The 23944-nt window shown below is 50.4% G+C and overlaps 1 protein-coding gene across 8 annotated transcripts in view; it reads right to left on the bottom strand.

Annotated features, from left to right (window-relative positions):
- HIPK2 (homeodomain interacting protein kinase 2) overlaps positions 1 to 23944 on the bottom strand; it is a 194693-nt gene that overhangs the window by 134346 nt on the left and 36403 nt on the right. For 5 of the 8 annotated variants that reach the window (XM_064289659.1, XM_064289661.1, XM_064289665.1 and 2 more), the window contains one exon: positions 23075 to 23208. The exons of 2 other annotated variants lie outside the window; for them this stretch is intronic. In XM_064289659.1, the coding sequence (XP_064145729.1) occupies positions 23075 to 23123 (49 nt within the window). In that variant the 5' untranslated portion in view covers positions 23124 to 23208. Of the gene's footprint in view, positions 1 to 470; positions 669 to 23074; position 23944 lie in introns of those variants that run through there. One more of the 8 variants, XM_064289664.1, reaches the window with a different exon arrangement.

The following is a 23944-nucleotide window of genomic DNA, read 5'->3' as shown; positions in this document are numbered from 1 at the left end:
CGTTTTACCAAAGCATACTTTTCTTAGGGAAAACAGTTATGGTCTTCCAAAAGAACGCTCTTCATTTTTCCCTCCTTGGCAATAAGACATTTCACTTTTTGCTCTCCCCACATCTTGCTTTAGAGGACCTATGAGTGCCCTGCAATTATTCGAACGTTATATATGGCAACAAGCAAAAGGAAAGTGATTGTCTCAAGGTAAGTTTCTGCATTAAGTTACAGTGCTTCTGGGAAGACCGTGCAGGAACACGCCTCTATGTGTGTGGTGTAGAAAGAACTGGCAGGAGCATGGTGATGAGAACACCAGAATGGGAAAGAGTACGCTTGGTGGTCAGTTCTGGCTCTCAGTGTGGCAAACGTTTCTGACGGAGAACCTGAACGTGTCCCAAAGACACATCAGGTGTGGGCGGGGCCTGGGAGGGTGAGGGTTGGCCATCTCCCTCTTCAGGTTCCATAGGCACCAGTCCTCACCTGCGGGCTACACCGTCCTTTCTGCCCACGCTGTCCCGTTTCTCAGTTCTGCATTTTTCTTTCCAACCGAGGATCTCAAGAAAAAGGCCAACATCCACAAAGTATAAAACAAAACCAGCTGTGCTTCCGATTTCAACCCGGAGTAAGTCCAGTTAAATACACATTTTTCAAAGATCTTGAAGGCTGCTCACTTTGTCCCTGAAACATTCGAAATAAGCACAGTCAATGTTTCAATAGCACTGATGTCCAGGTGGCAGGAGCTCTGGTGGCGCAGTGATTAAAGCACTTGGCTGCTAAAGGAAAGATGGGTGGTTCCAACCTACCAGCTGCTCTGCCGGAGAAAGATGTGGTGGCCTGCTTCCATAAAGAGGACAGCCTTGGAAGCCTCACGGGGCAGCTCTACTCTGTCCCACAGGGTGCATAACAACAACATTCAAAAGTGTTGTCCCCAGGCACTTCCTATACTGCTGACATACCAGCCCCTCCCTCTCTACGGACCAATGTTCAAAACCACTCCCGCCCACCTCAAGGGACAAGGGCTGGAGCAGGTACTGAGTAGGCTAGCCAGGTGTCTAGCAATGATAGGTAAGCCTCCAATTGAAGTTTGCTATCCTACAGAATGCCTCACAAGCCTAAATCAACACTAAAAATCTGGTAGGCATCTTTTCTCTTTTATGCAAAAAGGAATTCGTTCTCTCTAAATTTCTAGTACCATATTGTTGTTGTTGTCAGGCGCTGTCAAGCTGGCTCCGACTCATAGCAACCCTATATGCAACAGGACGAAATACTTCCCGGTCCCGCACCATCCTCACAATCGTTAAGTTTGAGCCCATTGGTGCAGCCACTGTGTCATTCCATCTCGTTGAGGGTCTTCCTCTTTGTTGCTGACCCTCAACTTTACCAAGCATGATGTCCTTCTCCAGGGACTGGTCCCTCCTGATAACATGCCCAAAGTATGTGAGATGAAGTCCTGCCATCTTTGCTTCTGCAGAGCACCCCAGCTGTACTTCTTCCAAGACAGATTTGTTCGTTCTTCTGGCGGTCCGTGGTATATTCAATATTCTTCACCAACATCATAATTCAAAGGTGTCAATTCTTCTTTGGTCTTCCTTATTCGTTGCCCAACTTTCACACGCATATGAGGCAATTGAAAATACCATGACTTGGGTCAGGCGCACCTTAGTCCTCAAAGTGACATCTTTGCTTTTTAACACTGTAAAGAGGTTTTCTTGCAGCAGATTTACCCAATGCAATTTAATTTACCATATTGGTAAAGTAAAATTACATCTTTTCCTTCCCTAACCCTGACCCCTTTCACACCCTGCCTTCACCTGATCTGCCTTTTTGAGCTTGCTCATGTTCTTCATGAGAAACGTTTGACTCGCTGAGAATCAGACCATCCTGGTGTTCTTATACTAAAAATTACACAAATTCTATTACTCTGTAATATAATTCAGGATGCAACTCATTGGAAACACCTGTTTGCACTCAAGCTATGACAAAGTTGTATTTAGAACAATCATGGAGTCCCTGGGTGGTACAAACAGTTATGTGCTCAGCTGTCAACTAAAAGGTTGTAGGTTCCAGTCCACTCAGAGATGCCTTGAAAGAAAGGCCTGGCTATCTTCTCCCGAAAAATCAGCCACTGACAACCCCGTGGAGCACAGTTTCACTCTGACATGCACAAGTCGGTGGTGGTGGTAATGTAACAGTCACGCCGGCAAACAGCAGGCCGCCTTCCAGCCTGGCCTCGGTGATACAGCAACGGAAGCACCCTCAGTCTGATGCCCACATTTTAGTTCCAATTCCTGCCAGGGTGCTAAACACCTCCTCTCTTTATACAAATGTACGTGTTCATCCTGGTCCACGCTGGACTTCGGCGCAACAAAATTTCTAAGGAAAGCACACAAAAGTGTAACCTGTCCTTGCTAGCTACTTCCACTGTTAGGTCACGGGACAGCATCTCCTCAAACCCGCTGTCTTAGTTACCTAGTGTTGCTGTAACAGGAATACCACAAGCGAATGGCTTTAACAAAGAGAAATTTATTCTCTCACAATCTAGAAGGCTATGAGTCCAAATTCAGGGTACCAGCTCCAGGGGAAAGCTTTCTCTTTCTGTTGGCTCTGAAGGAAGGTCCTTGTCATCAATCTTCCCTTGGACTAAGAGTTTCTCCTCACAGGAACCCTGGGTCCAAAGTATGCGCTCTGCTCCCAGTGCTTCTTTCCTGGCGGTGTGAGGTCTCCCACGTCTCTCTGCTCGCTTCTCTCATTTATATCTCAAAAGAGATTGACTTAAGACAAAATCTAATCTTGTAGTTCTCATCAATATAACTGCCACTACTCCATCTTATTAACATCTTAGCAATATTTACAACACATAAGGAAATCACATCAGATGACAAAATGGTAGACAATCACACAATACTGGGAATCATGATGTAGCCAAGTTGACAGATGCTTTGTGGGGACACAATTCAATCCATGACACTCATCCTTTCTAGGCCTCAGCTTCTTATTACTTTAGACAAAAAAACCTGGACAAACAACAGCCATTTGTGGTCTGCTCTTGGGTAACCCTGGTGGCACAGTGGTTAAGAGCTATAGGTGCTAACCAAAAGGTCAGCAGTTTGAATCCAACAGGCACTCGTTGGAAACCCTATGGGGCAGTTCTACCCTGCCCTACAGGTTCCCTATGAGTCGGAATTGACTCGACAGCAATGGGTTAGTTAGTTTCTCAGGGTAACACCTGTTTGCTGCCTCTTGCACCCAGGTTTGTGGGTTTCTTTGGACACTGCCTCCATAGGCTGTTACCTAACTGCTGAGAAAACTTAGTGGGAGATGTTGCACAGATCTAGACACCTGCCATACGAAGAACGTGTAACCCTTTCCCCTTGCAACAGAGGCAGATGCACCTACCAATAGCAAAGGAATACCAAGATTGCCAGAAGCCGCAAGTAACCAGGAGACAGGCATGAACAGTCCCCCATCAAAGCCCTCAGAAGGAATCAACATGGCTGATCCCCTGACTTAGATTTCTAGCCTCCAGAACTGTGAGAAAACAAATTTCTGTTCTTTAATATTCTCTCCCCTGGGTTTTGCTCAAATACAGGAATTCATTTCCGTATAATACTGTACACTTCTGACTAGATTTAAACGGCAACTGCTGCTTACAACGGCAGCTTTGCAGCATCGCCACTCCTTGCTCCCTGGAGAACCTGTCCACTCCTCTCAGCTGCCTAGCTGACATCTGACTATACGCCGTCAGCGCGCGCTTCGGGGAAGGCGGAGGGAGGAAGCGCTGCGTCATCACGTAAAGGGAAGAAGAAAGGACGGGAAGGGATCAAAGGAAGAACACCAGAGGAAGGGGGGAAGGAGGCAGGAATGCTAGGGGAAGAGGAGAAGGAAAAAAGAAATAAAAGATGGAGAAAATGTCAGAGAGAGAAGTGAAACTGTGTTGGGAGTGCACTCAGGATACTAAAGTGAGGTTGTCAAGTGCCTTGAAAGCTATAACCCAAAAACCCGTGGCCGTTGAGTTGATTCAGACTCACAGCGATGCTGTAGGACAGAGCAGAGCTGTCCCGCAGGGTTTCCAAGGCTGTAATCTTTAGGGAAGCAAACTGCCACATATTTCTCCCATGGAGTGGCTGGTGGATTCGAACCTCCGGCCTTTTGGTTAGAAGCCAAGCACTTAACTACTGCGCCACCAGGCACAATAGAAATGCAATGCTGTATTATATTTTTGTGTGTGTGTTAAAATCAGTTTGCATAGGTATCCCTGAAAAAACGAATGTGCAACCAGCAGGCCATTCTAAGCTGCTCAAACCGAAGTGTGTTCCTTGGTCTGTTGTGAAGACATTTTTACACTGTGAGTCGCTGTCATCAGCAGCCCTGGTGCTGTTACTGCCCAACAGCTCCACGGTGCTGGGAGCGGCTGAGTCTGATTACACGGTCTCTGCACTGGCTGTTCCTCCTAAAGCCCAGATGGGACATCAGACAGCGCTCACGTGTCCTGCTTTACCGCAGACGGAGTGGCGTCTGTTGACACAGATGCTTTTCACCTCAGCGAGGGTCTGTACTCCAACAGCTCATCTTAAGAGAGTTTCTGAGTCCCCAACAACAAAGTCAAGGCCAGCTCCGCCACCTGCTAGCTGTGCACATCACCTAATCTCTTTGTGCCTCAGTTTCCTCATCTATAAAATGGGGACAGTAATCGTATCTCATAGGGTCCTTTGAGGATTAAAGCAGTAACACACACATAAAGCACTGAGAACGGTGCCTGGCACAGATTGTTGCTGTTGTTAGCTGCTGTCCAGTCAGCCCCTGACTCATGGCGACCCCACGCACAGAACACTGCCCAGGATCTTGTGATCCATAGGGTTCTCATTGGCTGATTTTCCAAAGTAGATCGCCAGGCCTTTCTTTCAAGTCTGTCTTAGTCTGGAAGCTCCACTGAAACCTGTTAAGCGTCACGGCAACACGCAAGCCTCCTCTGACAGACAGGTGGTGGTCGCGCATGAGATGCGCTGGCCGGGAATTGACCCTGGGTCTCCTGCATGGAAGGTGAGAATTCTACCGCTGAGCCACCAACGCCCCTGGTGTCTGGCACATAATAATCCCTAAATGAAGTTCAGTGAAAAACCAGGAGAATGAGGTCGGCAAGCTCACCAACGCTAACATATAACGTAGCAACACTGTCTATTTGCAATGAAAACTAGCGCTCAGAGTAGTTACTTAGCACACCGCCTGGCACATACAAGGTGTTTGGTAAACTAAGTTTGAACGAACAGACAAAGGAAACAGAAACACAGTGAAACAGGACAGGAGTTCATTTCTTATTTCTCTGCAGAGCAGGAAGGAGTCAGGGAGAATGCAACTTCTGCAGACTCTGAAGAGGAACTTCACTACCTTCAAACAGTCAGGTACAGAGTCTCTATTTTATCTTATTTACCTTTAAAAAAATCATGCATTTCTTTCTATATAACAGCTTAATCAAAAGCACCATCCTTGGCCATAATCAGGACCCAGCTCCTATGAGTAAAATGCTCACGCAGAACTGCTTCTACTGTAAAAACAATCATTGGAACTTTTTTTTTGTCTCTCATACAAAAACTTATATACACCTTGCTATATACTCCTAGTTGCTCTCTCCCTAACGAGACAGCACGCTGCTTCCCTCCACTCTCTATTTTCGTGCCTATTCAGCCAGCTTCTGACCCCCTCTGCCCTCCCACCTCCCCTCCAGACAAAAGCTGCTCATAGAGTCTCATGAGTCTACTTGATCCAAGAAGCTCACTCCTCACCAGTGTCATTTTCTATCCCATAGTCCAGTCCAATCCCTGTCTGAAGAGTTGGCTTTGGGAATGGTCATTGGAACGTTTTTGATTGAGCAGTTTTTCAGTAAAAACATTGAATACTCACTCCTAATACATGTGATGTTTATTGTTTTAATTACGTTCAATTTTACTAATGTAGTATGTTGATGAAGGACATAAAAAATGGGGAATTTAGGGGGAGATAACATATATGCAATCCAATATTTTCTCCTATATCCCGGTAGATTGTCTTGAGCCCTTTGCACTGAAAACCACTGCCCTAACACGGTAACCCAAGGTAAGTAACTTGGAGTTGCTGTCCTTTGCCATGGAGTCCATTCTGACTCAGAGCAACCGCACATCGCATGACCAAGCAGAACGGCCCCATCTGGTTTCAAAGGCTGTAATCTTTACAGGAGCAGATCACCAGGTCTTTGTCCCGTGGAGCCGCCGGGTGGGTTCAAACCACTGACCTTTCGGCTAGCAGCCGAGCACTTAACCGTTGTGCCACCAGGGCTCCTTGACTTGGAGTTCATCATAGTCACATGACTAGCCTTGGCCAATGAAAAGTGAGCGGGAAGTGTCATCCTGGCAGAAGCTTTGCAGGGCCCGTGTGCGATCTGCCAGCGACCCTGCCCTTGTTACAACAGCCGGTGGTGGTCCCGGGCACGGTGCTCCTGTGCCTGAGAACTGAGTGGGGATGAGCCCGCCCAGCCCCAGAAGGACGTGTAGCCTGAGTGTGAAATACGCCTTTGTGGTTTCAAGCCCCTGTGATGTGGGGGTGTTTGCTGCTGCAGACCTCGCCCGCCCTAACTGTCGGCCTTCCCAATGAGTCTGAATTCATGCAGGTCAACGTGAGCATATCCCATGCTCGGCCGGCTCCACCATCGGCACCAGGGCACCCGTTTAAAGCGTGAAGGTGCACACTTTAAACACCCTAGAGAGCTCCATCTCCACCCCCCACTCCTGAGCATCGCTTCTGGGCTTTGTGAGAACGCTTCGTGGAATTAACATGCCAAGTGGCACCTCCAACTGCCGGTGGTTTCAGGTGTGCACACGGGGACCACTGGATCTCGACTTCTCTGCAGGATCACCGCTCACAAGCACCCCTTGTTTGGTTTTGGAAACTTTGAGACATATAACTTCCTGGTGACGAAATGATGGGATGATGCCTACCCAGCTGACCATCAGCAGCTGGCACTGCGGATCTAGGAGTAGGAGTCCTAACGGGAGAGTCGCCTCCCACCTGCGCTGCCGATTCCTCCAGGGAGAGTGGACTTTCCACACAGCCCCACCCCGGCGCATTTCTGGTTTCCATGATGCAATCAATGCATATGTTCTTGGTAAAGAATATTCAAGTTCTGATATCATAAAAGCCATGGGCACTACCCATGCGAGACTCACCCGCCCGGCCAGGCACGTCCTGTACTCTCTTTATCACTGAGGTCAGCAATGGGTTTAAAAATAGCATTGCTCTCATACTCAAGGTACCACTGGTTCATTAATGGCTGAGCAAACACTGTTCTGGGCTCCTCACGTCAGCGGGCTTTGAGGCTGAGATTCCTAGAATGGAGTCATAAGCATCTGCCATTTCCCTAGTTGGGGGTTGTATTGTCCTGAGGCTAATTTATGACTAGAAACTTGTAAATCTTACAAGAAGAAATCCCCCAAAATTACAGAATCAGGATTTAAAATGCCAGCTTATCTTGACTCCAAATTGGTCAGCCTAAAATGTAATTAATGACAGTACCTATAGACTTGAGGAGCCCTGGTGGTGCAGTGGTTAAGCAGTCGACTGCTAACCAAAGGGTCGGCGGTTCGAGCCCACAAGCTGCTCCGCGGGAGAAAGACGTGACAGTCTACTTCTATAAAGATTACAGCCTTGGAAACCCAATGGGGCAGTTCTCCTCTGTCCTATAGGGTCGCTATGAGTTGGAATCAACTCAACGGGTCACCTATCAACCTGGGAACTATGATATGTTGAACATAACAAAATAAGGAGAGACGGCATTACAATGGTAAATGACAGAGGCCTCAGTGAAGTCTGCAAGTCAGTCTGTGATTTTTCACTGTTAAGGGGGAAGAAGGGTATTCAATCCTAGATGCCTGATTCAGTTCTTTAGAGAGGAATCTCTCCAGAGCAGAGAATGTTTTTATACTTCACAGATACCCACAAAAGTACACACTGCCTTCTGCTCAAATTCTGTGCCCAACGAGTGCCTCGTGATCTCTTACTGAGCCGACTCTAGAAGGGCCTTCTGACGAAGAGGAAACGCCCCATGTATGGACACCCAGCCTCTCTGGGGTGCTACGATTCCCTTTCCTTAAAGGGTTCAGGTTTATCAATCAGCCTCTAGTAACATCAGTTGGTGTAAAGCAGGCCTTTAGAGCCTAATAATCTCCTAATAATGACAAGTCAAAGTTCCAACCCTGCTGACCAGCTGTGGGCTTTGAGTGGTGAACATCAGAACTACCTGCAGAGCCCCTACTGTGTTCGAGCTCCACCCCAAGGGCTGGGGGCGGGGGAGGGCTCCAGGCACAGCAAAAACAGGACTGCCTGCCTCTCCAGGGGCCAGTGTGACAAGATGGTGATGTGGGAAAAGCTAGCGGACCACAGGACAGCCATCACCGATAGTGCTGAAGGGTGTGCGGGTCCAGGGAGACGCAGCGACCTCTTTAGCCAGGAGTGCGCTCCCCCCAAGGAAAAGGGGTAGGAACTGGGGCACAGGCCAGAGAGGGTCAGACGTGCACTGGGGTCAGCGGCCAGAGTAGACCTATCTTCACTGAAGATGCATACGCCACCTACCTCCCAGAGGGCCTGGGGTCGTGTGCAGATACAACACAGAGCACAGTGCTGCTGTTGTTAGTGGCTGTTCAGTTGCCCCCAACTCAGGGCAGCCCCGTGTACAATGGAACAAAACACTGCACCATTCCATGATTAGCTGTGGATCGGACTGTTGTGATCCACAGGGTTTTCACTGGTTGATTTTCAGAATTAGGTTGCCAGGCCTTTCTTCCTAGTCTTAGTATGGAAGCTCCAATGAAACCTGCTCAGCATCACAGCAACACGCAAGCCTGCACTCACAGACGGGCGGTGGCTGCGCATGAGGTGCACTGGCTGGGAATTGAACCAGGTTTCCCACGTGGAAGGTGAGGGTTCTGCACTGAACCACCACAGCCCTCCAGAGCCCAGTACAGAAATATGGCGACTTATGTACGTGCAACATAGTCTCACTTTCCTTGCTTTAAGGAGCATTCTGGCGTGCTTCTTCCAAGACAGATTTGTTCGTTCTTTTGGCAGTCCATGGTATATTCAATATTTTTTGCCAACACCATAATTCAAAGGCATCAATGTTTCTTCGGTCTTCCTTATTCATTTATCAGGAGAATCAGTCCCTGGAGGAAGACGTCATGCTTGCTAAAGTGAAGGGTCAGTAAAAAAGAGGAAGGCCCTCAACAAGATGGATAGACACAATGGCTGCAACAATGGGCTCAAGCGTTAACAATTGTGAGCGTGGCGCAGGACTGGGCAGTGTTTCGTTCTGGTGTATGTAGGGTTGCTATGAGTTGGAACCGACTCAACAGCACCAAACAACAACAACAACACAAGATAAAGCAGGACAGAACCCACCTAAAGTGAACACAATGGGGACTGAGGGCGCCTGACAACAGCCAAGATGTGTGTCTGGAGTACCACCTGGAGGGGTCTTCTCACCAGCTCAACTGCATCCCATAGGCACCGAGGGACACAGGGCATGCTGAAGTGGGGAGAAGAGGAGCCTGACTTCGCAACAGAAGTAGACACAGCAGGCTGCCCCCACCTGAGAGGAACACCTGGGAGACATCAGGGACCTGAAGGAAAGGCAGTGTCATGGGAATGTCCCAGAGATGAAGGGACCACGTAGAGGCACTTGCAAGTGATGGGGCAGGAGAGTGGGGAGGAGTCCCCCATCACGTAGACACGTCCCCTGTAGAGTGGACACGGCAGGCCCACGAGACAGGTGTGTGAGGAGGTGTCCCTTGTGGAATGGACAGACGGAGGAATGGCCTGGCATGGGGGCCTTCATGGACTTTGGGTGGCCAGGGGCCCTGGCCTGGTGTCCACGCCACACAGGAGGGAGCCTGGCTGGCACGGTGGGCAGGGCCTGAACAGGCAGCCCTGCGAGGTGCTTCCCCACAGGTACCAACAGGTGGGCAAGGGGTCCTGGAGCCCCTGTGCTCCTGAGAGCGTGCCAGGGGAGAGCTACCCTAAAACACAACCCTGGGCGGGCCCTATGAGCTGTGGTCTGGAGGACACCTTCTGTCCGTCTGTCCATCTGTACGTCTGAGCTGGGACTGCACTGCCAAACAAACGCTAGCTCGACTCAGCCACAGACAGACCTGAAGTCTTGATAAACGCTAAGGCATGGATGCGCCCCGGCAACGTGCTGAGTGAAATAAGCTGGCTACGAAGGGACAACACTGCATGATCCCAGTTACATGAAACACCTGGGACAGGCAAGTGCACAGACACCAAAGTGAGTCGGCGGCCACAGGAGCTGGGAGTGGGGAACTGGTGTTTACCAGGTGCTGAGTTTCTGTTTGGGGAAATGAGACAGTCTGGGAAACAAACAGAGGCAATGGTCATAAAATGTGGCAAATGTAATTAACGTCACCGAATTGTACACTTACGACGGCAAACTTTGTGTTGTACATATTTTACCACAAGGAAGTTTAAAAGCAAACAAACAAGCGATACAACACAAGCTAGCTCAGTGGCTGGTCCCTGGGTCGGGGGTTTATATGGGGGATGAAAACAGCTCAGCCAGCCGGGGGCCTCGGGTCACTCACAGAGTGTCCACATATGAGGACTTGGAATAGGCGGTTTCCTTCTGGAAAAAGTGGCAGCACTCTCCAGCCTCAACCTCCGCGGCAAGGCCCCTCTGCAAAGTTCTCAGTGGCGGGCAGGACCCCGCGGCCGCGCAGTACCCACCCACGGCGCGCCACCTGGGCCCCTGACCAGGTGGCGAAGCCCCTTTGGTCCCTTTGAGCTGCACACAAAATGAAGCCCTTGCTCCATTTCCACTCTGCATGAAGCCACTTTCCTCTTCTCTCTTGGCTCAAACTACCAGCTCCTATAGGATCCCTGCCGAGCCCGGCTGGAACTCCCACCTTGCTAAGTATTTTTCCTCTCCCAGAACTGCTGAATCAGAATAAAAGGGGTGGGGAAGTAGGAGAAGAATCTCTGAGGGGCAAATGGGAAAATAAGAAAAGAGAGACTACTCCTGCTGATTTTTGCTTCCTGGCTTTTATTCCCACAAGGTGCTGAGTGTCACGAGGGGGAGGGAAGTGGGATCAGCAGTCCAGGGGTCCATTTTCCAGACTCGCTCATGCCACAGGGATGCAGTTCTCTCTGGATAAAGCCCCGGCTGGTCACCAGGGTTTCCCGGAGGATACTCTATCGCCGGCTAGTTCAAATCCAGGAACCACTCTGCATTTTGCTCATTTGCCCCTCTTCTTCCAAACCATGGTGGATAATATCAGAAGCCCACCTCTGCCCTGGACTGGAGGAAAACGGGAGTCCCTGGGTGATGCAACCAGCTAACATACTCGGCTGCTACCTGAAAGGTTCGATTCCACCCAGAGGCACCTTGGAAGAAAGGCCTGGTGATCTATTTCTGAAAACTCAGCCACTGAAAACCCTATGGAGCGCAGTTCTACTCTGACACACATGCGGTTACCACGAGTTGGAGTCGACCTGCTGGCAACTGGTAAAGAAAGTAAGCTGACAGACAACCAGGTTGTAGCACCTGGGAAAGTTGGCTGGCCACCTCTGGCTCAGACACACAAGGGCTCCAGGCTCCAGGAGGTGATGAAGAGCTAAGGTGTACCGACTCAGCCACAGGACAGAGAACTGCAGGCTGAAATCTGGGAAACGGTGATCAGAGAAGAGAAAAGCAGAGCTGAGTTACTAAACCAGTAACAAAAATACTAAACAATTCCAAACTGTGGAAATGTGACCAGCCCCAGGCCTAATCCAGGTGCATGTCCGCTTGAAGAGAAAGGATTAGTGCTGGGAGAAGAGGGCGTGATAAAGGGCCACCTCGACTCAAGACCAGCAAAATCTTTACATGTATGGAGGGAGCCCTGGTGGCACGGTGGCTAAGTGCTCAGCTGTTAACCAACAAGTTGGCAGTTCAAACCCATCCTGTGGCTCCCTGGGAGAAAGGTGTGGCAGTTTGCTTCTGTAAAGATTAAAAAAAAAAAAAAAAACAGCCTCGGAAACCCTATGGGGCAGTTCTACCCTGTCCTATAGGGTCACTATGAGTTGGAATCAGCGTGAGGGCAGTGGGTTTGGTTTGGTTTTAAATATATATATAAAAACACGCACACACAAACATATATACATGTGTGTATGTTCTACTCTGTCTTACAGGGTCGCTATGAGTCAGAATCAACTCGACGGCACTGGGTGGGTGGTTTTGTATGCATATATTACATGTATATGTACATGATAAGGAGCCCTGGTGCCACAATGGTTAAGCGCTTGGCTCCTAACTGAAAGGTCGGTGGCTCGAACCCACCAGCTACTCTGCTGGAGAAAGAGTAGCCGTCTGCTTCCATAAAGATTACAGCCTTGGAAACCCCACGGGGCAGTTCTGCTCTGTCCTACAGGGTCTCTATGAGTTGGAATCAACTCGGTGGCAATGGCCTTGGGCTTGGTACATGAGAAGAAAAAGCAAGAGGCAGTGGGAGCCAGCAAACGTGGCACGCAAATGATAGAGCAAAAGTGGGGGCGGGGGTGGTCATAACTGGTGAGTCTGGGTAAAGGGTATACGAGATTTTTTGTACTACTTTTACTTTTGCAACTTCTCTGTAACTTGGAAATTATTTCCAAATAAAACGTTTAAAACATGTCTGAGTGTGAACATTCATTCATTAGCCACTGAAATCTAACAGGCCCCAAATGGAATGTGTCTGCAGTTCGGGGGTGGGAACTAGGTGTTCAGGACATTCCAAAATTCTTAAAACACACCGTGGGCCCTACAGAGCATCAGCCGTGCCCCAAAGCACAGCTCCTCCAGCCCACCACAGGGGGGTCTGCCCATGGCAGGATCCTATCACCCTGCCCAGTAAGGACCCCCTTCACCTGGCCCCCTGGCCTGCTCACGAAGGAGCCGACTGTGACGGCAAGTCCAGGACTGTTTTTCTAATGGCATTATTGAGCTAGAATCCACATACCGTAAAAGTCATTCTTTAAAAACGTGCCATTCAGTGTGGTTTTTACTATATTCAGAGTTGTGTAACCACTGCGACTATCTAATTCCAGAACATTTCCATCACCCCAAAAAGAAATCCCGTACCTATTAGTAGTCACTTCCAATTTCCCCTTCCCCATCTCCTGGCAACCACAATCTACTGTCTGTCCCCACGAGTCTGCCTACTCTGGACATTTCATATAAACGGAATCACACAGCATGTGTTCTTTCAGGCCTGGTTCCTTTCACTCAGCATAATGTTCCTGAGGGTCATCCGTGCGGTAGCATATACCGGGACCTGATGCCTTGTTGCTGTCCAACACTGTCTCCTTGTGTGTTTGTGTGTGTGGCATCGCGCTTATGCACTGATCAGCTGATGGGCATTGGGGCTGTTGCCACTGTTTGGCTATGATCAACAATGCTGCCATAAACGCTCTGTGCCTGTGTTTGTGTGGACATGGACTTTCAGTTCTCTTGGGTATGTGTCTAGGAGTGGAACTGCTGAGCCATGTGGTGACTCTATCTATGTTCGACCATCTGAGGAGCCTCCAGGGTGGCTTCCACAGTGGCCCCGTGAAGTCCCCAAGGTCATGCCAGACAGGGGTCCCAGTCAACGCTTGCAGAAGGCAATCCTCCAGCAGCGGCTGCCCTCTGTGGTTCTGTGACACCCCACCATCCCCAGTCAAGGTGGGAGTCAGGAGTGCTGTGTTGAGGTGGGTGGGGTGGGGCAGCCTGACCTGGCTGCCGCAGCCTGTCAGCCTCGTACTGCCCTGGGGAACACCCGGCACCTGCAGGGTGGGGATGCCGGCACAGCAGAGCCACATGAAGAGGCTCTGTGTGGGTGGCACAGCTGTCGTAGAACAAACAGGCACTCACCCGAACCACCCCTTGCCCCGGCACAGCTGTCTGGTCAAGGCCTCAGAAGAAGCTACTGCCACCAACCAGAGATGGTGCTCCCAAAACGCCTGCAGGAAACTGGCCGAGACGAGACCCAGAGAAGGAGCTGTTGTTGTTGTGTGCCATCAAGTCAATTCTCACTCACAGTGACTCCATGTGATAGAGTAGAACTGCCCCAAAGGGCTTTCTAGACTGTGATCTTTATGGAGCAGATCACCAGGTCTTTTCCCACAGAGCCATTAGGAGAGTTTGAACCACCAAACTTTGGGTTAGCAGCAGAGTGCTTAATTGTTGTACCACTAGGACTCCTTTGGTGAGAGAGAGACAGGACAGAAGAAATCCCAGGCGACATGACAAGGAGGATCAGAGAGGTCCATGGGGCCGCAGACCCGTTGGTCCTGGTATGTTTCCGAGCAGGGGACAAGATGGGACATACAGGACTGGGGCCAAGGAGGCATCCAGGCCCACCCACCGCCGATGGTGGTCAGTGTCAGCAGGGGTCCCCTCCAGGTGCCCTGGCTGCACTAAATCCCTGGGCATAGGTATGATCCCAAAGCTGTACCACACGTCTCAAGGTTAGGATGCTGGGCTGGTGTAGTACAGAGGATTTCTGCAGAGAACACAGGAAGTCCTTCGACGGCTCCCTCAGACCCTTCAGATCTCAGCCCTTTCCCTCTGTGGGCCCACCCTGGGGAGGCTGGTCTTCACCTTGGGGCCAGTGTGCCGAGCCCCCGGGTTCTCCTACCACCCTGAACCCAGCCTCTACTGCCTGGTCCCATTCACCTCCCCTTTGCCTTTCTCACCTCAGGACAACTTTGTTGCGCGGCCTGGCACTATTTTTCTTTTGATATAAATCATATTCCAAAGGCAAACTGGCACCTGTTTAATAAAGAAACCTCGGCCACATATTTATCTTGTGAGAATGGAGACAGGGAGGGCAGTATTATGGGCTGAGCTGCGTCCTCCAAAAGGATCTGAAGTCCCAACCCCGTCCCTGTGTGTGACCCAGCTTGGGGAAATGGGGTCTTTCTTTGAAGACATTATCCGTTAGATTATACGGGAGTAGGCGGGCCCTGATCCTAATACCTTCGGAGTGATGTGTTATAGAAGGGGGGAAGAGACACAGAAACACACAGGGGGCGGGGGGAGACAGGCTCCACGGGAAGATGCATCTACAGGCGGCAAAGAAAGGCCAAGGGCCACAGCTGCCACCAGGAGCCAGGAGAGAGGCCTGGGGCAGTTCCACTAACAGCCTCAGGAGGAATTGACATGGCTGATACCCTGATTTGGACTTCCAGCTCTGGAACTGTGAGACAATACATTTCTGTTCATTAAAGCCACCCGGTTGGTGATATTTTGTTATGGCAGCCCCAGGGTACCATGGCACCAGGTGAGGTGAGATGCTGAAAACAGCTTTCTAAGAGCACAGCCTGTTCACTCCCCGCTGCCCCCCCACCCCCGCCTCCAGGTCATCTACACCCTTGAGCCTCTCCCTCCTTTATTCTTCCCCAATCCCATGGATATTTAGCAATTTAATACGGCTCTGAATTTCTGTAGTTAATTACTTCTCACGTGCATTTATTCTTGCAGCCATCATTCAATAAATATCCAGTACGATCATCACTAATGATTTACTGGTATCTGTAATACGCCTGTTGTTATCATTGTTAGTCGCCGGGGAGTCAATTCCGACTTACAGCAATCACCTGTGACACAGCCAGACTGCCCTATAAGGTTTTCTTGTCTGTGATCTTTACAGAAGCAGATTGTCAGGTCTATCTCTCGTGGAGTTGCTGGGTGGGTCTGAGCCACCAACCTTTTCGTCAGCAGCCAAGCTCTCCACTGCAACATGCTTATTCCCTTTTACAATCACAGATAACTGTGCCCAGCACCTGGCAGGATGAACAAAGTCTGAGAAAATGAAGATATGAAAGCAGGGTGTATCCATCTCGTTGAATCCTCACAACAACCCTATGAGGTTGTTACTCTTAACCCATGTTTTACAGATGAGGAAGCAGACTCAGAGAGAGTCTGCTCAAGGTATAAACCAGTAAAACGACAGAACCGAGATCCATTTTCATTACGAATATAAGTGACGGCATTTAAAACCGATACAGCCTTATTCAAGTGTATGATAGGGTAACAGTCACAGAAAGATGAGTGGAGCGGGAGTGAGAAAACTGGCTTTCACGTCTGGCTCTGTGTTGCCCTTGAGCAAGTCACTTCATATTCCTGGACATAGGCTTCCTCGTCTGTACAGAAGGAAATGTCTCCCAAAGCGTGCTTTGTGTCCTGTGAGGTGTTAACAGCTATTATTGGGGGGTGGGGAGAACCTTGCATTCAAACAGTTTTAAGAATACTGGGTTAAATCAAATTAAGCAGGTTTCTTTATTGCAGGACTTCTCAGAGCCTTGATATACTAATGCCTGCTGTGAATCCACAAGGGGGCCATACAGTATGCTGGGGGACCCAGCTTACTTAGCAAAGGAAAGCTTTTTTTTTTCTCCCTCACACAAAACATCTGATGGGATTAGTGTTTTTTAAGTCTGGATAGGACTTAGAAAAATATTGGACTGGATAATCCCCAAAGACTCTCCTAGGACTGAATAATTTTCAGGTTTATTTCACCCTGGCGGGATGACACACATTCTGGAGGTGGAAAATGGCAGTCGGGAAGTGGAGCTTAGAGTGTTGGGACAGGCAAGAGGGGTTGGTTGTCCAGTGAAGGACCTGGCAGATGTGGAGGTCCTCCCTTCGCTTTAAAAACAAGTAAGAATCATCCAAACACAGCCGGTGGGCTTTGTTCTCGAGAGCAAAATGTCCTGGGCCTTAAAGAGATTTTTAACAGCCTTAATACATTTAAGATTAAAAACAAAAAAAAAAATTAGCAATCGATAATGTCTGTCCACAACCCTTCAAATTCGAGCCTAAGGAAAGACCCGACCTCTGAGGCGGGGGGCACCTGTGGCTTGGCAATGTCACCACACAGTGCAGATGGACCAGCGGAATTCCAAGACCTTCTCCTCTCTACAGGCACCTCTTCCCTGGGGGCAGGAAAGGCCCAAACCACAGACATCCTGGGCGCTCCGGAGGGGCAGGGGACCCGCTGGGCCCTGGAGGGGGCGGGGGGCTGGATTTGAATTGGCAGGAAAGGTGGGCTACCCACACCGGGAGAGGGCTGTCCGTTTCGGCAGAGGAGCAAAGTTCTCAGAATAGAGAGGGATCTCCAGCTCTTCTAAGAAGCTTTGAAGGTTTCCATAAAACTCCTTTCTCTTTAATATAGACCCTGCTTTTCCTTGGGACATTTTTACATATGACTTACAATGCCAGCTCACTCTTGGGAAATCCCTTCCTCATCTTGGCAGGGCACTGTGGGAAAGAGGCCAATGTCCTCAGGGATACCTCTTTGTGGTGCACAGTATCCAGAACCCAGGGTAGGGAGTGTCCTGGTACTTCGGCAGCACAATCTGTACAACTGTCCACCAAGCCTCCACCTGGAAACCACAGAGACTTAGAAATCGCCAAAGCCATCTCCAGACCCTTGCTACTCCCTGCTGCAGGGTTCAGACTGCAGCTCCGGGATCAGAACGGCTCAGGGCTCTGTGCTCAGAAGAGCTCTGGACAAGGCACAAAGGTAGGGCCGAAGACTCAGGACGCTGGGGACTCAGTATCTGGGCAATTAGTTCCAGACATCTCCTAAAAGATGACAGACTGTGGTGAGAAACCTGGGAAGTGGAGGCAACATCAATTGCTTGCCTATTTCAAAACCAGACACAGGATCCAAAATATATAAAGAACGCTTGCATTTCAACAATGTTGTCACTGTTGTTAGGTGCTGTCGAATAGATTCCGTCTCACAGCGACCCTATGCACAACAGAACGAAACACTGCCCAATCCTGTGCCATGCTCACAATTGTTCTGCTTGAGCCCACTGTTGCAGCCACTGTGTCAATCCATCACATTGAGGGTCTTCCGCTTTTTCACTGGCCCACAGCACTGGGTTTTTTCTACTTTACCAAGCCATGACGGCCTTCTCCAGGGACTAAACCCTCCTGACAACTCAACAATAAGTAGACAATAACCCAGTTTTAAAAATGGGCCAAGAATGTGAATAGACATCTCTCCAAAGAAGAAATACAGTGACCAATAAGCACATGAAAAGATGCTCATCACTATTAGTCATCAGGGAAACGCATATTGAAACCACAATGAGATACCGAGAGAAATAAAAACACACGTCCACACAAAAACTGGTACACCACCCTGAGATAATCTTTAAACCTTAAACCAGAAATATCCTCTGAAGTCTTGTTAAAATGAGACAATAGTTTACCAGGGGAGGCAGGAAGGGGAACGACTGCTAACAGGGGTGGGGTTTCTTTTGGGGGTGACGAAAACGTTCTGGAGTCAGGACAGTGGTGACTGATCCACAGCTTTGTGAATACACTAAAAACCACTCAAGAGTAGACTTTAGAAGGGTGAACTTTACGTTATGTGAATTATATCTCAATAAAGCTGTTAAGAAAACAGGCACAATGGTAGATGATTGATAAATGGTGCTGTTGGGTGCCGTCAAGTCGGTTCCGACTCACAGCGACCCTATGCACAACAGAACAAAACACTGCCCGGTCCTGTGCCATCCTCACAATTGTTGTTATGCTTGAACCCACTGTTGCAGCCACTGTGTTGATCCATCACATTGAAGGTCTTCCTCTTTTTCACTGGCCCTCCACTTTACCAAGCATGATGTCATTCTCCAGGGACTGGTCCCTCCTGATAATGTGTAAAAGGTATGTGACATGTAGTCTTGCCATCCTTACTTCTAAGGGGCATTATACTTCTTCCACGACAGGTTTGTTGGTTCTTCTGGCAGTCCATGGTGTATTCAATATTCTTTGCAAACACCATAACTCAAATGCATCAATTCTTCTTCGGTCTTCCTTACTCATTGTTCAGCTTTCACATGGATACGAGCAGATTGAAAACACCATGGTTTGGGTCAGGTGCACCTTAGTCCTCAAAGTGACAGCTTTTTAACACTTTAAAGGGGTCTTCTGCAGCAGATTTGCCCAATGCAATTCATCGTTTGATTTCTTGACTGCTGCTTCCATGGGTGTTGATTGTGGATCCAAGTAAAATGAAATACTTGACCGCTTCAATCTTTCCTCTATCATGATGTAGTATTGTCCCCGTCTTACAGATGAGGAGCCTAAGGACTGGCAAGGTGTAGCTAACTGCCAAGAGTCACACAGCCAGCGTACGATGCCTGAGGGTTTCAATTCGGGTCCCTGACCTCAAAGATCAGGCTGTCACCCCTCCACACTGCTTCTCACCATGATGAGAACCTAACCACAACTGCAGACCTTTTCCCATGGGAAAAGACCACTCTATGGACACAGGGTCACCGATGGACACAAAGTGCTGGTGGTGGAGGTCACACGAAGGGCACCTCGCAAATCCCCTCGTCTCACCGATGAACAAACACAGCTCAAGGTAGCGCGCTGACCTGCCAACCAAAGCCACAGGCTGGTGGGGACAGTCCCTCTCTCATCTTACATGAGAGAGCCAGCGTACCATCCCCATCACTGGTAAGAAACCCGAGGTGGATGGAGTTGACCCAGTGGGGCGTGCAGGTCAACAGGCCCTCACCAACTTTACCCATCCTGGCGGAGGGCCACTCAGACCTGCCACCACTCAGTCTCCTGCAGGGACCCAGAATCTCTTCACACCCAAGTGTGCTGAGAAGGGCCCCACCGGGCATGACTGCTCCAAGGATCCCTGGAAGCTTCTGAGCTATGCCGCAGGGCCAGGGGCTCTGGGTTAGCATTCAAGTCTGAGGATGAAGGCCAGGGAGACTTATAAAAGAAGCTCCCCTCCCCCATTCCAAAGTATCTCGGGGACCACTGCAGATAGGAAGGGACACTGCCACCGAGTGAATTCTCACTAGAACTATGGGGCCCTTGAGGACTCCAAGTGGGGGGCCTAACATAAGTGTCTTTCACGCCTGCTTACTGTCCCCATGGGGGTGTCCTGCCAGATTCTCAGACTTAGAAACAAAACAAAACCACGTACCATCGAGCAGACTCGGACTCACGGCGACCCCAGGGTAGAACTGCACCAGAGAGTTTTCGAGGCTGTGGCCTTTTGGAAACAGATCGCCGGGCCTTTCTTCTGAGGCTCCCCTGGGTGAGTTCGAACTGCCTATCTTTCCATTAGTGGCTGAGCGTTTAACCCTTTGGGACTAACGTCTCAGGCTTATGATGTCTAGAATCAAGCTCAGGAGCCTGTTTTCCATCCGGCGGACCTTCTCCTCCTTCGGTTCCCTGTATCTCATTATCAGCAGCCGGAGGTGAACACCTGACTTACCTTTTCCTCTCCCTGCAGCCCCCACTTCTAGAGTCACTGACAGCTCCTGGCTGTCCCTCTCCTGTTTGCACGCCCGCTGCCACTGTCCCAGGCACGCAACACAGTTATTGTCTGCTGAACCGAAGGGCCAAGCCTACCTGCTACTGGTTACACCCTTCACAGCAAGTAGCAGTCAAGACCATCTAAATGCAGAAAAAAGAGGAGCTGGACGCCCGCGTGTGAGTAGGTCACAGAGGGCATTAAATGGACGAGCAGGGCAGAGGGGCTGTGGCCATTCCGCACGTGCTCAGCTGGGACCAAAGGTGCAGGGAGCCACAGGCCCTGTGGCCTCTGCAAATTGTTCCTGGTTCCAGGTCATCCCCTGAACGCTCCACGTGCCCCTGGCCACCACAGCAACGACATTTACATCCAAATGTTCCAGGCACGTCGAGTCACAGACCCACTGACCACCTCCGCCCCTCGCCTCCCACCCACACAGCTGTCCTGTCAAGGCCGGCTCAGAGGAAGCACCCTTGTCACTCTGGAGCTCCGAGGGAACCCAGCGGGTGCTCTAACATGCTCCTCACGTGATATCTTCCGTCGTTTGTTTAAGCCTGGTCTGCGGAGTTTCTAAGCCCTCGGAGAAGACAGCCTTGGCTTCGGTGGGCTTGTCTGGGCGGGTGGTAAGCTCAGGCCAGTGCTGACACAGCACTGTCTAGAGAGGCATTAGCTATGACAAACACTACTACAGTTGGTGTCCCACAGTTCAAGCTATGACACATGTCACAGATGGACAGCCTCTCTTCTCTCCTAACCTCTTCTCAAACCACAGCTCCTGCCCTCCCAGACCCTGGGACCCCGCGACACACCACTGCCTCCCAGCTGCCACATGGACAGGCGCCTCCCTGTGTGCCGCCCCCTCACTGTTTACAGAGCTCGGTCCGCCAGAGGGGGACAGACACGAGGAGAGGCAGGTTCCATCCCAACATCGGGCATCTCCACCGGACACCCCTCGTCTGTCTCAGGTCCTAGAAAAGCGATCAGAGCTGACGAACCACTTACTTTCTGTGAAACCCAAACGATATCTAAGCAGAGATGGGAAAAGAAGAGATTTTCAAAGCATGCCGGGCACTGAGCCAGAGCCCGAGGTGAGGCAACAAGGCCCGTGTGTCCAGCACTGGCCAGAGTGTTTCCTGCGAGGCCCTTTCCTGACCATGCCAGGCTAGGCTTCCATTTGGACTCTGAACTGTCCTGCTCATCAACCAAAACCAGCCGTGGTCGAGGAGACTCTGACTCATGGTGACCCATGTGTGTCAGAGCAGAACTGTGCTCCAAGGGTTTTCGATGGCTGATTTCTTGGAAGTAGGTCGCCAGGCCTTTCTTCTAAGGCATCTCCGGGTAGACTCAAATCTCCAACCTTTCCGTTAGCAGCTGAACACGCTGACCGTGTGCACCACCAGGGGCTCCAACACACAAACGAGCGTGCACACCCCAAATCAGCACCTCATACCACGTTCCCCTTGGCAGTCATCAATGAAGAGGGTGGGTGGGGGTATCTGAGCTCCAGAAGGTTCTCTGAAGCCTCCCTACAACAATCCAGTGCAGGAATGCAGGAAGGTGCCAAGAGAGGCCCTCTTACCTTCAGAGAGGAGGCCTGGGGGTGGGCGTCCTCGCCACCCTGACACCGGGCCTAGAGACCCCTCAGGAACATCACCACACACAGCCTGAAGGTCGACTTCCCCGCCCTCCCGGAGCACACCCAGCCTCCTACCTCCCTTTCCCCATTCACTAAGCTGCCCCATCTCTGTTGTCGCTGGCTGCCGTCAACTCAGCCCCGACTCGTGGTGACCCCTGCTGGCCGCCGTCAACTCGGCCCCGACTCGTGGTGACCCCTGCTGGCCGCCGTCAACTCGGCCCCGACTCGTGGTGACCCCTGCTGGCCGCCGTCAACTCGGCCCCGACTCGTGGTGACCCCTGCTGGCCGCCGTCAACTCGGCCCCGACTCGTGGTGACCCCTGCTGGCCGCCGTCAACTCGGCCCCGACTCGTGGTGACCCCAGGCACAACAGGATGAGACGCTGCCAGGTCCTGCGCCCTCCCCAGGATCAGCTAAGGATCAGACCGTTGTGATCCATACAGTTTCCCTGGGCCGACTTTTGGAAGTAGATTGCCAGGTCTCTCTACGCTGTCTTTGTCTGGAAGCTTCGCCAATAGCTGTTCAGCATCCTAGCAACACACAAGCCTCTACTGACAGACAGGTGGTGGCTGCACGTGAGGCACACTGGCTGGAGATGGAACCCAAGTCTCCCGTATGGAAGGCGAGAACATCGACCCACCACTGTCCTCTTGCACTATATTTAACAAGATTTAAAAAGCAAAACAAACATACAAAAAGAAAAAACCCTGAGTTTAACAGAAGAGCAAAAGGAAACTGTATTAAGTCGCAGTCACGAAGTACAGTGCTGGAAAGACACCCCACCTCCACCCCACTCCAAATGCTCATTCTACAGGGATGGGAGCCCTGGTGCCATAGTGGTTAAGAGCTCGGGCTGCTAACCAAAAGGTCAGCAGTTTGAATCCACCAGCCGCTCCTTGGTAACCCTATGGGGCAGTTCTACTCTGTCCTATAGGGTTGCTATGAGTCGGAATCGACTCGACGGCAAACAGGTTCTTGGTTTCTCCAGATGAATGTGGCCAACACTGATGAAAAATCTCTCCTGACCCAGGGTCTGTGACACAGTGCTTTTTGCTGCTGCCATCAACAAGCCACCGCCCAGATCATCAACCGTGACCAGAAAGAAGAGAAACTCACCCAGCACAGACACCCAGAAACCCATGTAACACGGCACAGAGTGGACCATCAATCCAGGCTTGAAGCCATTGACATGTGCTAGATGAAAGATCTCGGACAAGCGAATTCACGTCCTTAAGCCTCAGTCCACCCATCTGTAAAACAGGGAGAAAGAAGCCGACCTCCCATTATGCTCAGAAAGGCCTACAGACGGCCGTCGCCGTGATAACGACTTTTGTTGAATGCCAACAATATACTCATGATGCTTTCTAGCAAGTCTGTGGGTAAGGAACCACCGTTACCCCCTTTTTTGGAAGAGGAAACTGGGGTTTTGCGCCTAGAACCAGGTCTGGCCACAAAGCTGTGTTCTTAGCCATTCTGTTCCCTGACACTGGCTCTCAGAGGTAAACCGGTGACGCTGTGGCGTATACAGTAAGAGCTCTGTAATGCTTCTTCCTTCTGTTCCCCCGCCCCCTCTCCTGGCACGGAAAGCTGCATAACTTTGCTGCCTCTGCCCTGTCCTGAAATCTTTACACAAAAGGAAGATCACCAAAAGTCACTTAGAATAAGTACTACCTACCTATCAGGAGAGGCTCTGGGTGGCAAAAACTGCTTGTGACCAGCTACTAACTGAAAGGTTGGTAGTTCAAACCCACCCAGTGGCACCACAGAAAAAAGGCCTGGTGATCTGCTTCCACAAGGGTTACAACAAGAAAGCTCAGCTCTAGTCTAACACACGGGGTCAGAACTGACCTGAGGGCAACAGGTTTAACTGTCAGGACACTATAATTGTCTTATTTGACATCCCGCAAACCCTCTTGCTTTTGCTTCTGACGTGACTGGCAGCTGGTGGTAACGTCACTGACCCCTCTCCCCTTCCCCCGCTGACCT

This window comes from Loxodonta africana, chromosome 8 (assembly GCF_030014295.1).
Source record: "Loxodonta africana isolate mLoxAfr1 chromosome 8, mLoxAfr1.hap2, whole genome shotgun sequence".
Taxonomy (NCBI): Eukaryota; Metazoa; Chordata; class Mammalia; order Proboscidea; family Elephantidae; genus Loxodonta; species Loxodonta africana.
The sequence above is the reverse complement of the archived record's forward strand: the minus strand, read 5'-3'. Positions and strand labels throughout refer to the sequence as shown.